Source organism: Eretmochelys imbricata, chromosome 2 (genome assembly GCF_965152235.1).
Source record: "Eretmochelys imbricata isolate rEreImb1 chromosome 2, rEreImb1.hap1, whole genome shotgun sequence".
In the NCBI taxonomy this organism is placed as follows: domain Eukaryota; kingdom Metazoa; phylum Chordata; order Testudines; family Cheloniidae; genus Eretmochelys; species Eretmochelys imbricata.
In genome coordinates, this window is record NC_135573.1 from 43,286,446 (window position 1) to 43,302,916 (window position 16,471).

At 42.7% G+C, this 16,471-nt stretch overlaps 1 protein-coding gene across 2 annotated transcripts in view; it reads left to right on the top strand.

Annotated features, from left to right (window-relative positions):
* The first annotated feature begins 5,087 nt into the window (after positions 1-5,087).
* VIRMA (vir like m6A methyltransferase associated) overlaps positions 5,088-16,471 on the top strand; it is a 39,621-nt gene continuing 28,237 nt past the window's right edge. For both annotated transcript variants that reach the window (XM_077810001.1, XM_077810002.1), the window contains exons 1-6: positions 5,088-5,173; positions 12,262-12,377; positions 12,618-12,704; positions 13,562-13,610; positions 14,643-14,811; positions 15,848-15,970. In XM_077810001.1, the coding sequence (XP_077666127.1) occupies positions 5,111-5,173; positions 12,262-12,377; positions 12,618-12,704; positions 13,562-13,610; positions 14,643-14,811; positions 15,848-15,970 (607 nt within the window). In that variant the 5' untranslated portion in view covers positions 5,088-5,110. The remainder of the gene's footprint in view (positions 5,174-12,261; positions 12,378-12,617; positions 12,705-13,561; positions 13,611-14,642; positions 14,812-15,847; positions 15,971-16,471) is intronic.

Below are 16,471 nucleotides of genomic sequence, written 5' to 3' on the forward strand. Positions count from 1 at the left end.
GCTTCAGAGGGAATGAACAAAACAGGAAAATTGAGTGATTCATCCATTTTCTGTAGTCCAGTCCCAGCATCTGGCAGTCAGAGGCTTAGCCATCATGGTTAACAGCCATTGATAGACCTATTCTCCATGAATTTACCTAATTCTTTTTTGAAGCTAGTTATACTTCTGGTGCTCAGAACATCCTCTTGTAATGAGTTCCACAGGCTGACTGTGCATTGTGTGAAGAAGTACTTCCTTATGTTTGTTTTAAACCTGATGCCTATTAATTTCACAAGCGACCTCTGCTTCCTCTGTTACGTGAAGGGGCTAAAAACATTTCCTTATTCACTTTCTCTACAACATTCATGATTTTATAGACCTCTATCATATCCCCCCTCGTCTCTTTTCCAAACTGAACAGTCCCAGTCTTTTTAATCTCTCCTCATATGGAAGCTGTTCCATACACCTAATCATTTCTGTCACCATTCTCTGTACCTTTTCAAATTCTAATATATATTTTTTGTAGGGCTGTCAATTAATCACAGTTAATTCATGCGATTAACTCAAAAAAAATTATCGCAATTAATCGCAGTTTTAACTGCACTGTTAAACAAGAGAATACCAATTGAAATTTATGAAATATATTGGAGGTTTTTCTACATTTTCATATATATCTTGTAGTCTGTGTTGTAACTGAAATCAAAGTATATATTTTGATTACAAATATTTGCACTGTAAAAATGATAAAGAGAAGAAATAGTATTTTTCAATTTACCTCATACAAGTACTGTAGTGCAATCTTTTTTTCCTGAAAGTGCAACTTACAAAAGTAGATTTTTTTTGTTACATAACTGCACTCAAAAACAAAATAATGTAAAACTTCAGAGCCTACAAGTCCACTCAGTCCTATTTCTTGTTCAGCCAATTGCTCAAACAAGTTTGTTTACATTTACAGGAGGTAATGCTGTCCTCTTCTTATTTACAATGTCACCAGAAAGTGAGAAGAGGCATTGCATGGCACTTTTGTAGCCAGCACTCCAAGGTATTTATGTGCCAGATATGCTAAACAATCTTATGTCCCTTCACGCTTCAGCCACCATTCCAGAGGACATATATTTCAGTTCCTTCAGAACTCTTGGGTGAAAACCACCTTGTCCTGGTGACTCTTTAATTTATCAATTTGTTCTAAAACCTCCTTTATTGACACCTTGGTCTAGGACAATGCTTCAGATTTGTCACATAAGAAATGACTCAGATGTGGGAATCTCCCTTCCATGGTATGCAGTGAAGAGTAAAAAATTCATTCAGCTTCTCCCCAATGGCCTTGTCTTCCTTGAATGTTCCTTCAGCACTTTGTTTGGCAGGCTTCCTGCTTCTGATCTACTTAAAAAAATGTGCTTTTATTTTTGTGTCTTTTGCTAGTTGTTCTTCACATTCTTCTTTGACCTGCCTAATTGTACGTTTACACTTGACTTGCCAGAGTTTATGCTCCTATTTTCCTCAGTAAGATTTGACTTCCAGTTTTAAAAGGATTCCTTTTTGCTTTTAACCATCTCATGTACTCTGTTGTTTAGCCATGGTGGCATACTTTTTAGTCCTCTTGCTTTTTTTTATTTGGGGCATATATTTAATTTGAGCCTCTATTATAGTGTTTTTAAAAAGTTTCCATGCAGCTTGCAGGCATTTCACTGTTGTGACTGTTCCATTTAATTTCTGTTTAATTAGTTTCCTCATTTTTGTACAGTTCTCCTTTTTGAAGTTAAATGCTACTGTGGTGGGTTTATTTGGTATTTCCCCCTCATCCGCACAAGGATGTTAAATTATATACATTACAGTTGTTATCACTGAGTGGTTCAGCTATATTCACCTCTTGGACCAGATCCTGTGCGACACTTGGGGACTAAATCAAGAATTGCTTCTCCCCTTGTGGGAGATTAGCTGCTCCAAAAAGCAGTCATTAATGGTGTATTTAAACTTTATCTCTGCATCCTGTCTTGAGGTGACATGTACCCAGTCAATATGGGAATAGCTGAAATCCCTCATTGTTACTTAGTTTTCTATTTTCATAATCACCATCATCATCTTGTTCAGATGGTCGGTAGTATATCCCTACTGCTACACTCTTCAAATTCAAGCATTCAATTTCTGTTCATAGAGATTGTATGGTATAGTTCGATTAATTTAAGATTTTTACTATATTTGACATTGCTTTCTTTCACACATGGTGCCATTCCCCCCACCAGCGTGACCGAGTCTGTCATTCCTATGTATTTTGTACCCTGCTATTACCATGTCCCATTGATTATCATTGCTCCACCAAATTTCTGTGATGCTTATTATATCAATATCCTCATTTAATGTCAGGCACTCAAGTTCATCCATCTCAGTATTTAGACGTCTAGCATTTGTATGCAAGCAGTTATAAAATTTGTCACTTTTTAGCTATCTGCCTTTATGTGACGTAATTGAATGGGACTCCTTTTCATTTGACTGTTTCTCTTCAGCTCTTACCTGTACTTTAACTTGTCCTCACCGCTTTACTAGGATATAGAAAATTCCTGTTAATAAATCCTCCTCTAAGGGATGTCTCTGTCTGAATCGTGTGCTCATGGGCAGCAGGTGGAGCACCCCTTCAGGGAGGCTAGCCTTGGCTCTGCCCCCCCCTTGTCCGTAGGAGCCCTGAGCCGGTTGGAGCCCCAAGACCCCCTTTCGTCCCTACAGTCAGAGCCCCACCCTGCCCCCTCAGTGGCTGGAGGAGCCCCGAGCCAGCCGAAGCCTTCTCCCCCCCATGGCCAGAACGTCAAGACCCCCCCTCAGCCGGAGGGCCCCCCCACCTGCCTGGAGGAGCCCCCAACTGGTCAAAGCCCCGAGCCCCCCTGCCCAGAGTCCTGGGCCAGTTGCTGCCGCGCTTCCCCTCCCTTCCCCAGACCTCAAGCCACCTGGAGAAAAGTGTGCATCCCTCAAAGCTCCTCTGGAAGAAGCTTTGCTATGCCCCAGCAGGTTCCCGGGCGGCTGAGGAGGCCGTATGTGCTACTCACCTTCTTTCCGGGTTCATCAGTAATCTCCCTGGAGTCCAGGGTGATTACTGATGAACTCAGGAAGCTGAATAGTACATACTGCCTCCTCAGCTGCTCCGGAACCTGCATGGGGCATAATAAATCAAAAACTTCACCCCAAACCCAGCAACCGGGGCTCTGGCAGCAGTGCCAAGGGAGCCTCAGCCTCCAGCCTATTATACCCATTGCCCATGTGTGCTTCTCTGCACTTATTATCTTTCCCCCAGTGCTTAGTTTCAAAACTCCTCTACCTTTTTAATTGAACATGCCAGCAATCTGGTTCCATTTTGGTTTAGGTAGAGCCTATCCTTCTTTTGTGTGCTCCTCCTTTCCCAAAAGATTCCCCAGTTCCTAATAAGTCTAAATCCCTCCTCCAAACACCATAGTCTCATCCACGCATGGAAACCCTGCAGTTCTGCCTGTTTACACTGGCCCTAGCATCTATTCAGAGGATGCTTCTATAGAGGTCCTGGACTTTAATCTCTTACCTAGCAGCCTGAATTTGACCTTCAGGACCTCCCTCCTGCCTTTCCCTATGTTATTGATACCTACATGTACCCATGACCTCCAGCTCTTTCCCATCACTGCCCATAAGTCTGTCTAGATATCTTGAGGTAGCCACAACCTATGCATCCAGCAGGTAAATCACAATGTGGTTCTCACAGTCATCACAAACTCCACTGAATGCATCCAATGAAGTGAGCTGTAGCTCACGAAAGCTTATGGTCAAATAAATTGGTTAGTCTCTAAGGTGCCGCTAGTACTCCTTTTCTTTTTTCAAATATCTTGTATTTCTAATAATCAAGTCCCACACTACTATTACCTGTCTCTTAATAACAGGAGTCCCCCTCCCCCAGAGAGGTTTCCTAGTGGGAGATGATACCATGACAACATCTGGAAGGAGAATCCTAACTATGGGATCATTCCCCTCTGCTCCTGTTCAATGGTCTCCCTCACCTTAAATGAACCCCCCCTATGAAATTCTATGGTGATGAACACAATATAAATACAGCGGCTGGACCCCCGCCTGCTACGTGGCACTAACGAAACCAGCACATTTTCCCCGCCACTACAGGTTTGCCCAGCGTGAGGGAGCCTGGGGCTCGCCGCTCGAGGCGTTGCTTTCCCCTACCACCTGCTGCCGCGCCCCCATCTACACTAAACAGTGACTCAGGGCCGTCCTATGCCATGGGGGAGGGGGTCGGGCTATGTGGGGCCCCAGGCCTCCCCCTGTGGTCTGGGAGGCAGGAGCTGTGGCGGGAGGGCACTTTTGGAGGCCCCACAGGCCCAGAGGGGTAGCGGGGGGCCGGGAGCAGCCCGCTCCGCTTGCCTCGCCCCGGTCCCAGCTGTATCGCTTGGGGGAGAGGGCTTGAAGGAAGGGATCCCCCCCCCCTCACCGGCGGGAAGCAGAGCATCCCAGCCCCCCGCTCTACTCCACCAGCTCCCAGCCGCGGTGCTCCGCTTCCCGCCGCCGGTGACTGCGGGTGGGGCCAGCCGGCATTCCTTCCTCAACCCCCCGCCTTCACCGGCGGCGGCAGCGGGAAGCGGAGCGCCACGGCTGGGAGCCGGCGCGGGCTGGGGCCGGGTTGCTCCGCTCCCCGCCGCTGCCGGTGAGCGCGGGGTCGCTGGGGGGAGGAAGAGGTGGAAGGGGGGCGGGCTGGTGGCGGAGCAGGGAAACAGGTGGGGCGGAGGGAGTTGTCCGGGGCCCCACACCCCCTTAGGGACGGCCCTGCCCCTTGCTGTGGGCGCAGCCCGCGGGCACCGGGGCTGCCGCGTACGCAGCACACAGCTGCCTAGGGCACCATGAAATTTGGGGCAATTTGGTGCCCCAAATTTCATGGTGCCCTAGGCAGCTGCGCGTGCCTAAGGACGCTCCTGCGGCGGCTCTGCCCGCGCGTTCCTTCCTTCCCCGGCGCGTAGCGATCCACGCACTCACTCGGCCTCAGCCGCGGTAGCGTGCGCATGCGCGCTCCAGGGAGCCCCCTCCGGGGAGGGGCCGGAGGGCGCAGGCGCCTCCAGCGACCCTGGACGCGCTTGCGTTCACCCGGAAGTGCTTCTGCTGCTGCTGAGCAAAGATGGCGGCGGACACCGCAACTGAGCTGCTGTTTTTAGACACTTTCAAGCACCAGAGCGCGGAGGTACTGGGCGGGCGGGGCCCGCGGAGCCACACCTGCCCTCAGAGAAAGAGAGAGGGAGGCAGAGAGATCCTCCCTTCTCCCCTTGGGCTGGCCCGCTCAAGAGCGTGGGGACTCTGGCTGGAGCGGGCTGGGGGTGGGGGTAGGATCGTGGGAGAGTGCAGGTGGGGGCGAGCCAAGGGGTGGGCTGTAGAGGGGCAGGGACAAGGACTGGGCGGGTGACGCTGCCTGTTCCAGATCCGGGTAGGGGGGCCATCAAGGCATAAGCATGCAGAGGAGACACCCCCAGTGCCCTCGTATCACACCGTGAAGCCCCGGCCTGGTCAGATGCTTAATGCGTTGTAGCTACAACAGGTGAATATTTCCTGCCCCATAAGCTTTAGCAAGGCTTGTCGTGCAGGTGACAGGCAGCGTAGAAATGGGGTGGATGTTAATGAGGAGGTAGCAGAGTAAGAAAAGAAGAATCGATAGGGGAGGAAGTTGAAGGGGTGGGTGATGGGGAAATGGGAGAGGAATTATAAAAGGGACAGTTTGATAAGGTTATGAGAGTGAGAATGAGGGGAGAAGTCAGGAGCAAAAGTGCTTTGCTGGAGCTTATGGTGCATCTCTTCCTTGCAGCAGTTAATGAGGAGATGGGGAATATTCATTTAGGCTCATATGTCCTGTGTGTCCCATTGCATAGTAGGCATAGTGTGGATGTACCAAGCTTCTAGTCTCAGAGGGTAACCCTACAGACAGAAGCTCAGTGTTGCAAAGATACTTTTGTTGTAGCGGAGAATTTTGTCAGTGATTGTGTCACCTGATGTGGTGACACTTTGTGTGGGAGAGATGTATCTTTAAGCAAGCATGATGTTAAAAGTGAAATTGTCAAAAGTGGATCTGCAGGAAGTCACTGAGGCTGAGAATTTAACTAGATTCAAAAGAGATTGGACATTTGTATGGCTGTCACCTTGGTCTTAAAATAAAAGTGTTTAGTGTTTTCACAGTGGAAAGAGATAAATAACAGAGTTCCCCAAGGATCTGTACTGGGACCAGTGCTGTTCAATATGTTCATAAATGATCTGGGAAAAGGAGTAAACAGTGAGGTGGTGAGTTTGCAGATGATACAAAATTACTTAGCATGGATAAGTCCAATGCAGACTGTGAACAGTTACGAATGGATCTCTCAAAACTGCGTGACTGGGCAACAAAGTGGCAGGGATGGTGTCCCAAGGCTCTGTTTGCCGGATGCTGGGAATGGGTGACAGGATGAATCACTTGATGACGACCTGTTCTGTTTATTCCCTTTGACGCACCTGGCATTGACCACTGTCGGAAGATGGGATACTGGGATAGATGGACCTTTGGTCTGACCCAGTATGGCCGGTCATATGTTCTAGATGAAATTCAGTGTTGATAAATGTAAAGTAATGCACATTAGAAAACATAGTTCTAAATATATGTACCAAATGATAGGGTCTAAATTAGCTGTTACCGCTCAAAGATATCTTGGTGTTACAGTGGATAGTTCTCGGAAAACATCTGCTCAACGTGTGGTGGCAGTTAAAAAAGCTAACAGAATGTTAGGAACCTTTGGGAAAGGGGTAGATAGTAAGACAGAAAATATAATGTCTTTATATAAATCAGTGGTATGCTAACATATTGAATACTGCTTGCAGTTCTTGTTAGCCCATTTAAAAATATATTAGAATTGGAAAAAGTACAGAGAAGGGCAACAAAAATGATTAAGGGTATGGAACAGCTTCCATATGAGGAGAGATTAAAAAGACTGGGACTGTTTGTCTTAGAAAAGAGACGACTAAGAGAGGATATGATCGAGATCTATAAAATCGTGAATGGTGTGGAGAAAGTGAATAAGGAAGTGCTATTTACCCCTTCATGTAACACATGAACCAGGGGTCACCCAACAAAATCAACAGGCAGCAGGTTTAAAACAAACAAGGAAATGCTTCTTCACACAGTGTCCAATCAACCTGTGGAACTCGTTGCCAGGGACACTTTGAAGGCCAAAACGATAAATGGCTTGAAAAACAAATGAGATAAGTTCATGGAGGATACGTCCATCAATGGCTAGTAGCCAGGGAAACAGCGCCATGCTCTGTGTGTCCCTAAACCTCTGATTGCCAGAAGCTGGGACTGGATGACAGGGGATGGATCACTGAATAAATGGCCCTGTTCTGTTTGTTTCTCCCTGAGGCATCTGGCACAGTCTGCTGTCGGAAGACAGGATACAGTGCTAGATGGACCATTAGTCTGATCCGGTATGGCCATTCTTACTTAATAGTTTTTGGAAGTGATATTAAAACTTGTTTTAGGGATCAAGCTAGTCTCTAATTATAAGAGATCAGGATGAGACCAGATTACCTCACATCTACTTGCTGTGGGTTCTTACACCTTCCTCTAAAGCATCTGGGACTGGCCACTGTCAGACAAAATCCTGAACTAGGTAGAGATCAAGTTTGATCTGGGGTAGCAATCCCTGTGCTCATAAACCCTTTCCTTTTGTCCGTACAGCCATATAGTTGTGCTTGCAAAAAAATTGTCAAATTTGTTGCGTACAAATGATGGTCTGTCTGGTGCACATGCTTTTGATAATGTGTTGTTAGTTACTCATTTATCATTACTGTTAATATTATGGTAGTGGCTAGGGACAATCTTATTGCACTGTAGAAACACACAACAAAAAGCCCATTCTTGTTCTAAAGAGTTTAGAAGCTAAGGAACATGGAAACATGCATTTTCTAGAACACTGAATACATTTGTGGCATGTGTAAACGGTGATTAAAAACCAGGGTGGTTAAAAATCAATGATTTAAAAAAAATAAAACAAAATCAGATTTTTTTATTTAAATCAGATTTTTTTTGATAAAATGCTTTTTGAGGAAAAAACCTATCTAAAGGTATCTTTGAGCTAAAATGTATCTTAATTAAAACTATCTCATCATGGAATAGGGATTATAAATTCTAATTCTATAGTATGAGACAATATATTAATGTAATGTTTAAGAAAAGTTTTGTAAATGAGTTCCAGTAGTTTATGGATTAGGGACCCAATTTTACGGGGTTCCACAGGCTTCTGTATAGATTATTTAGGTTAATCTTTCTATCTACCCAATGGGACTCAGTTCTCAGTCTAGAAGATACCATCAGAGATGTTTAGTTTTGCAGTTCTCAAACTGTGGATTTGTGTCTCCAGAGGTAACATGCTTGCTAACAGCAAAAATGTTTTAAAATAAATAATATATAGAGGTGAGAAATAACAGACCTCAACTCTATTGTCCCTCTGCAAATTTGTGTACACAGTCAGTCCCTTACCTCTCTAAAAGTGCAAAGTTTCAAAAAGTTCAATGAATAGAAGATTGTTGGGGGAAGAATAGATCTGGACAAGGAGAAGAAGTTTGGAACATAAGAACTTCCATACTGGATCAGACCAAAGCTCTATCTAGCCCAGTATCCTGTCTTCCGACAGTGACCAATGCCAAGTGCCCCAGAGAAAATGAACAGAACAGATAATCATCACCTGGCACCCATTCCCAGCTTCTGGCAAACAGAGGGTAGGGATACCATCCCTGCCAATCCTGGCTAATAGCCGTTGATGGATCTATCCTATATATCTAGTTCTTTTTTGAACCCTGTTATAGTCTTGCCCTTCACGAAATCCTCTGTCAAAAAGTTCCACAGATCCTTCTTCCTAAATGAGTGAGAAGACTAGAGTAGATCTGCATATGGGAGTTTCTTTCTCTCACATGCACACCGTTTTGATACTTATTTTACTCCATACATTAAATTGTAGCTGAAGCACTTGTGATGATTATATTTAAGATTGTCTAAGCCAGAGGTGGGCAAACTAGGACCCACGGGTCACATCTGGCCCACAGGACGCTCCTGCCCGGCCCCTTGAGCTCCTGGCCCGGGAGGCTAGTCCCCAGCCCCTCCCTGTTGTTCCCCCTCCCCTGCAGCCTCAGCGCGCCGTGCCGCTGGTGCAACGCTCTGGGCAGCTGGGCAGCGCAGTTGCAGAGACGCGGCCTGACCCGGTGCTCTGGGCATCACGGCTGTAGTGCCGCCAGCCACCGGTGCTCCAGGCAGCGGGGTAAGGGGGCACGGGGCGTTGGATAGAGAGCCGGGGAGTTCAGCATGGTGGTCAGGGAGCGGAGGGGTCGATAGGGGGCAGGGGTTGGATGGGGCAGGGGTCTCGGGGGGGGCAGTCAGGAAGGGGGGGGTTGAATGGGGTGGTGGGGGGCAGTCAGGGGACAGAGAGCGGGGGCGGGGGTGGATAGGGCCGGAGTCCTGGGGGGGGCCATCAGGGGACAGGGGGGTTGGGATGGGGGAGGAGTCCTGGAGGAGCTGTCAGGGGGTGAGAAGCGGTGGGGACGGATAGGAGGCGGGGGCCGGGCCACGCCTGGTTGTCTGGGGAGACACAGCCTCCCCTAACCAGCCCTCCATACAATTTTGGAAACCCCATGAGGTACTCAGGCCAAAAAGTTTGCCCACCCCTGGTCTAAGCACTTCCATTTTAAGACCAAGGGTGAGACCTCAAATCTTGTTTTAAAACTTCAAGTGACAGGATTCACCATTTACTTTAGTTCAGACCAGCAAGTAACCCAGGCCCCAGGCTGCAGAGGAAAGCAAAAAACCCCGAGAGCCTCTGCCTGTCTGACTTGGGAGAAAATTCCTTCCTGATCCCAAATATAGTGATCACTTAGACCCTGAATATGTGGACAAGACACACCAGCCAGACACCTGGGAAGAATTCTCTGTTGTAATTCAGAACCCATCTCATCTATTGTCCCATCTCTGGCTGTTGGAGATATTTGCTAATAGCCTTCGTGGTTGGCCCATATGCTGTTGTAGGCAATCTCATCATACCATCTCCTCCATAAATGTATCAAGCTAAGTTTTTTGCCCTCACTACTCCCTTTGGAAGGCTGTTCCAGAACATCACTCCTCTGATGGTTAGAAACCTTCACCTAATTTCAGGCCTTAGCTTATTTATTTCCAGTTTATGTCCATTTGTTCTTGTGCCAACATTGGCCATTAAGTTAAATAACTCCTTTCCTTCCCTTCCCTGGAGTTTATCCCTCTGATGTATTTATAGAGTGCAGTCATATCACCCTTCAGCCTTCGTTTTGTCATGCTAAACAAGCCAAACTCCTTAAGTCTCGTCTTGTAAAGTAGTTCTGCGTTAATCTGATCATCTTAGAAGCCCTTCTCTGCATCTGTTCCAGTTTGAATTAATCTTTTCTTAAATGTGGGAAACCAGAATTGCAGACACTGTGATCCAGATGAGGTCTCATCAGTGCCTTGTAGAATGGTAACAACACTTCCCTATCTTTACTGGAAATACATTCCCTGATGATGCATCCAAGGACTGCCTTAGCCTTTTTCGCAGCTGCATCACATTGGCAGCTCATAATCATCCTGCGACTGACCAATACACCCAGATCCTTCTCCTCCTCTGTCACGTCCAACTGATAAGTCTTCAGGTTATAGCAAAAATTCTTATTGTTTGGCCCTAAGTGTGTGACCTTGCACTTTGCACTGTCATCTTAGTGCACCATTGTTTGTTAGTGTGGACTTTGTTAAAACGGCTCAGAAAAATCATTCTTGTATCTAAAATAGTTCTTAAAAACCATTTTAACAATATGAGCTCCCTCTTCCCCATTAATGATACAGTTGTGTTTGTCTGAAAATGTTTTATAAACAGTTTCCAAATACAGTAGTGTCTGCAGTGTAGATAGGGCCCTAGTAGTAAGACATTTAGTTAAATGTTCATAATCATTTAATCCTTGGCTTTTCTGCTAAGACTTCCTACAAGGAATTCAGTTATAGTGGTGGTTTTGTGCAGTGTGGTTGTTCTGTAGAATCTTGAATGAAGCTATGAATTCATTTCACATTGATTACAGGAAAGTCAGCAGATACTAATGACCAGAGTTTGATTTGAACAGATGACATAATCATGAAAGATTTTTGTATCCCATAAGCAGTCTCATTAGCTATCTAGTTTCCCTTTGTTCCTGTTTTCTTAAAATCTTTTAACTGCAGTTCCACTTTTTAGAATGTGTTGATAGGCAATTAATATATTGGCAGGCTAGTGGATATATAGTATTAAGTTGTTCTAATGAGAAATGTGATTATGAGCTTCAGGGAAAGTAACTGCTCATGTGTAAGAAACACAATATAATTCCTTGCCCATTGTCTGGTATTTATGGATAAATATATTTTTCCTGTTTTATAACTGTGTCTCATGAGGATATATACAGTTTAGTGAAAGGAGACTTTCAATTATCAGTGTCTGTGGTTTGCTGAGGTAGTGTTTTTTACTTTGGTAAACTGATTATTTTTCAGTTTCTAATACATTGGAAGCCATCACAGCTCTGTTTTTGTTTATATCTTTCTTTGTGTAAACATATCTCTGTTCTGATGTTTGAATGGCCTGAAAGATCTCTGCCATCCCTGACTTATATGATGTCAGCAGAAATGTCAGGAGTGCCTGAAAGTTTTCAAATGCTGCTGCAGAGGTAGAAAAGTCAGCACCAAATAGTATCTTTGCGTAGCTCTCACAAAATTCTGGCTGTAGTCTTTAATCTCTCCAACAGTGTCAGCTGCTCTTAAAAAAAAAAAAAAAATTACCTTCTGGTATTTAAAATTGGAGCACATTTTATTTCTTATACCATAATAAACTTGGCAGTGTTTAAAGTGGCACTGTCCACTTGAAAATTAGTGAATTTTGAAAGTAACTTAAGTTCCTCTGTCAATTTTTGTTTACTATCATTTTCAAAATGTTTCTCCTCCTTGTTGCTGTTTGAAAGGTCCTCACAAATAAAAAGGGAAATAATTCTGTAGGGGAAACAATGAAACTTTCTATATGAAGCTTTCAAATGTACAAGCTGAAAAAAAAAAGATTTTCTCAACCCTTTCATTTACATTAATTTTAGGTATTGTCACAATAATAAGTTAAAGAAATTATCAGGATTGACATTTTTAAATTGGTGCTTTTTTAAATAGAGGGTACATAAATAGGTTGGAATGTAAAATAAAAACAATATAGTATTTTTCAAGCTTTATAACTTTTGTTTACTCTTTGTTTTTAGCAAAGTACCAATATAGATGTAGTTCGTTTTCCATGTGTGGTTTACATAAATGAAGTACGTGTCATTCCTCCAGGAGTAAAAGCTCACACAAGTTTGCCTGACAATAGGGCTTATGGGTAAGTCCTAAAATATTCAGATGCACATTCCTTGCATTTTGTTTGGGACTTGTAAATCACAGTAAAAACTGCAATGTAGGAAGGTAGTCTGTGCTTATGCATTCACTGAATATGCAATATATATATATTTGGTATTTTCTTTCAGGTTTTAAACAATAATATGTTAGAGATTTCAGGTCTTATTTGTTTTGGTTAAGGGAAGCCTGACAGGATTAATTTTTCCCTCTGTTTTATCAACAGAGAGACATCCCCACATACATTTCAGTTAGATCTGTTTTTCAACAATGTCAGCAAGCCAAGTGCCCCTGTTTTTGACAGGCTGGGAAGGTAAGAATTTGCGAATTCATGTGCTTCATACATTCAAGGGTTTTTCTATAGAAGAGTGTGCTGCATTTCCTGGTGTGTAGAAATGAGAAATTCAACACAGTATTGTTAAATCTCCAAAGGAGTTTATTTTTTAAAATAAAGGTTTAGGGTCTGATAGTGATTAGTGGACATAATACTTACTTCACTGAGTAACCCTGTTCTCTGTAATAGGACTACTCAAGTTAATACTTATTATGGTCTGTAATAAGTGTTTGTAGGATTGGGCTCTTACTTGTATACACTGTTAATAACAGAACTTCACACTTTTGTGTTTGCAAGCATTTTTCCCTCCACCATGACCCCACCCTGTTTGTGGATGTGCTTAAGATTTCTGTGGGGGGAGATGGCTCTGTAGAAAAGATAGTACAGCTTGAGAATTTATCTATTCCTGAAAATCTGTGAGACTAGGTGATATATGTACATCCAGTCCTGCCTATCTGTGCTTCCATATTTGCCTCTCTCTCTCTCTCTACTCTTTCCCTAGGATGAACCTAGTTGCCCCCCTCTTCATTCATTGTGTAAGGGGAGAGAGGTCTATGCTTGAAGGGTCTGGGTAGAAGATCCCAACTGCAATTTTTAAACTGACAGTGTCCCTTTAATGTCAATGTATATTGAAAGTCCTTTGGGCTTTTTACATTCCTAAATTGATAAGCATAGATATTGTATAGTGTTTTGATACTGGCTTGAAGTCTCGTTCTTTTTTTCACTTAAGGTGAAAATAAGGTATTATTAAAGGGTCACGTACAGAAATGTCCATACTTTGTGTGTAAAGGACTTTTGTTAAACATTGAAAAATAAGTTTGTGTTCTATTTAACAGCCTTGAATATGATGAGAACTCTTCAATTATCTTTCGACCCAATGCAAAGGTAATTGTTGTACCTATTTATGCTATAGTTTCAATGTTTTTCTTCTTCCTGTGTGGCTGCTATTTGAATACCATGGTGCTGCTATTTAGTGTGCTTAGCACTATGCAAAGCAGTTGTAGGGGAAGACCCTACTCTGGAGAGCTCATATTCAAAGCTAATCCATATAGTTCAATTGTATAATACACTAGGGCCATGATTTTAAAAATTAGCCTAGAGTTATGTTCCAAATGAGTGCCTTGATTTTCAAAAGTGTTGATCACTGAGTAGCTCCTATTAAGTTTACTAATGAAAATGAACCGGGTGATCACAGCCATGTTGGTGAATGTTCACCTCAGAATTTGGCCTGATTGATGAAATGGAAGGGGTTTGAGATAAGGGTTGCTTCATTTTGACAGAGCTAAACCACTTCATGTCTGGGTCTAGTCACTGGTCTCAGTCTGCATATTTGGAAAACGCTAAAATCAAACATCACAAGTATACAAATATGTGAAGAATAAAGAGGGTTTAACCTTTTTCCTTTCAGATTACTTATTACTAATACAGAGGCATATCAGTAATAATTTGTTAGAGAAACAAGATGGGTGAGGGTAACAGCTTTTATTGGACCAACTTCTGTTGGTGCAAGAGAGAAGCTTTTGAGCTACATAGAGCTCTTATTTAAGTAATTTAATAATTTGTTGACAGTTATAAAGCAGAATTGTTATTGATGATTGTAGCCTACATCTGAGCATATCTATTATGTTTGTCTGATACATTCCAGTGCGATCCGCCCCGATGAATATTTGAATAAACTGGATTTAGTGGCTTTGACAATGTGTTGTTATGAATTCTTTTGGTTGTAAAATTATTCATGTGGTATAATCAGTAGGTCAATTTTTTAAAACCTTGAATAGATATAAAATATATTAATCTGCAGTTTTTCTTGTGTGTATTTTAAGTATATACCCATACAGAACTAGCAATTTAAAATTAAGTAAAAATCCTCAAATTCACTTTGAGTTTTTTAAAGATGCTTTTTCTTTTACAAACTAGGTCAACACGGATGGATTGGTCCTAAGAGGCTGGTACAACTGTTTGACATTAGCAATATATGGATCAGTTGATAGGGTAATAAGTCATGACAGAGATTCTCCTCCACCCCCTCCACCACCACCACCTCCGCCCCAGCAACAACCAGGTTTGAAAAGAAACCCAAAACATGGTAAGTATGTCAGAATTATCTGAAGTAAGACAGCAAAAGTTTTCTTTCATTAAAATTAATTATCCCAGTGGCTAAAGAGCAATCTTCATATTCTGAGATTTCATTGGATCTAATTATCCAGCTGTAAATTTTTGTCTCTTTCCATGTTATCTCTTTGTAGGTTTTAGGTAGAGTATTTTTTAATAAGTTCCTCTCCTTTTTCTAATGCTTTTATTGAGAGCAACTTTATTCATCACAAGGTACTTGATGAAAGGGTGCAGCTGAAGATGTAAATTAATTTGTGTTTCCCATGAGCTAAACTTTTAAGTCAAAGTGTCGGTGACTAAAATCACTGCTTCCAAAACTGAGGGTTAATGAACAAAGCAGTAGTTAAAGGACATGAAGGAAAGCCTTTTACTTAGCCTTCTGTTTGTGACTCCCAGGTTGCTAAAGAGTGATTGATGGTACCAGCAGTAGAGTGACCCTGTGGAGCAGTCACAAACAGGTTTCCGTTTCTGCCTCCGTACTGGTTTCAGAATTAGGGAGAGAACTGCACTGTTCAGATGTTTAATCATTTTACTGTAGAAATATAACTATTGTACTATAAACATTCAGCTTCAGATTAATATTGGATTTTAAATAATTTTAACTAGTCATGGTAGATTTATAGTATTATTAAACACATTCAAAGCAAATAATCAAGTGGCTAAGTAAATACAAATCTGCACTGTAACATGATTAAAAAAAACTCTAAAATGAATCTTGAACTCAGTGTTTATGTAAGAAATATCTTTGTTCATAAGCAGTGACTTCTGTTAGCTTTTAATTCACCCAGTGGCTTTAAATTTTTATGGGTGCTTCAGCAAGGGTGGTTTCAGCATGAGGGCACCTTCCATTTAATTAACTTTCCCCTTAGATGTTGGATGATGAAGGTGCATATGCTACATGAAGGGTGCTTCATAATCAAGGTTGGCACCCACGTTGTAAAATGTGCTACATTTTCCATCGTCCTCCCCCAAAATAAAATCTTTTTTTTTTTCAAAAAACAAAAATATAGTTGATGGAGAGAAAGAAGATCAGTTCAATGGGAGCCCTCCAAGACCACAGCCCAGGGGACCAAGGACTCCTCCAGGTCCTCCACCTCCTGACGATGATGAAGACGAGCCTATGCCTGTAGCAGGTATAGCTAATGTAGATTCTTATTCTCTGTCTACTGCACAGCAGTGGATATTGAGGGGGGGAAATGGTAGGTGAGCTTTCTGCTTTCATTGATGTTGATAGATTCATCTTTAGGAAAAGCAATGCAGATGTAGGACTGGTAGGGGAACCCCTGGTTCTGCTGTGCCATTTTTAATAACTGTATTCAATGTAAAAGTGAGTAACTTTTGAAACATTAAATATAGACCACTGTAGTGCCTGATCCTGCACTCTATATCACATGCAAAATTTCCATGGACTTCAGTGAATTTTTTTCCTGCATAAGGACTACAGAATCCAAGTAGTAGTCTATACATTTTTATTATGGATTAAAAGTGCATAGAACTGTTTATGTAAATACAATTCTAATGAGGTAAATAATTGTAGTGAATGTTAAGTAAAAGCATTTGAATGCTTTTTGAAAAACATTTTTTTAATTTCACTGTTCACACCACAAAACCTGTGAACATTGTTAACTACTGGA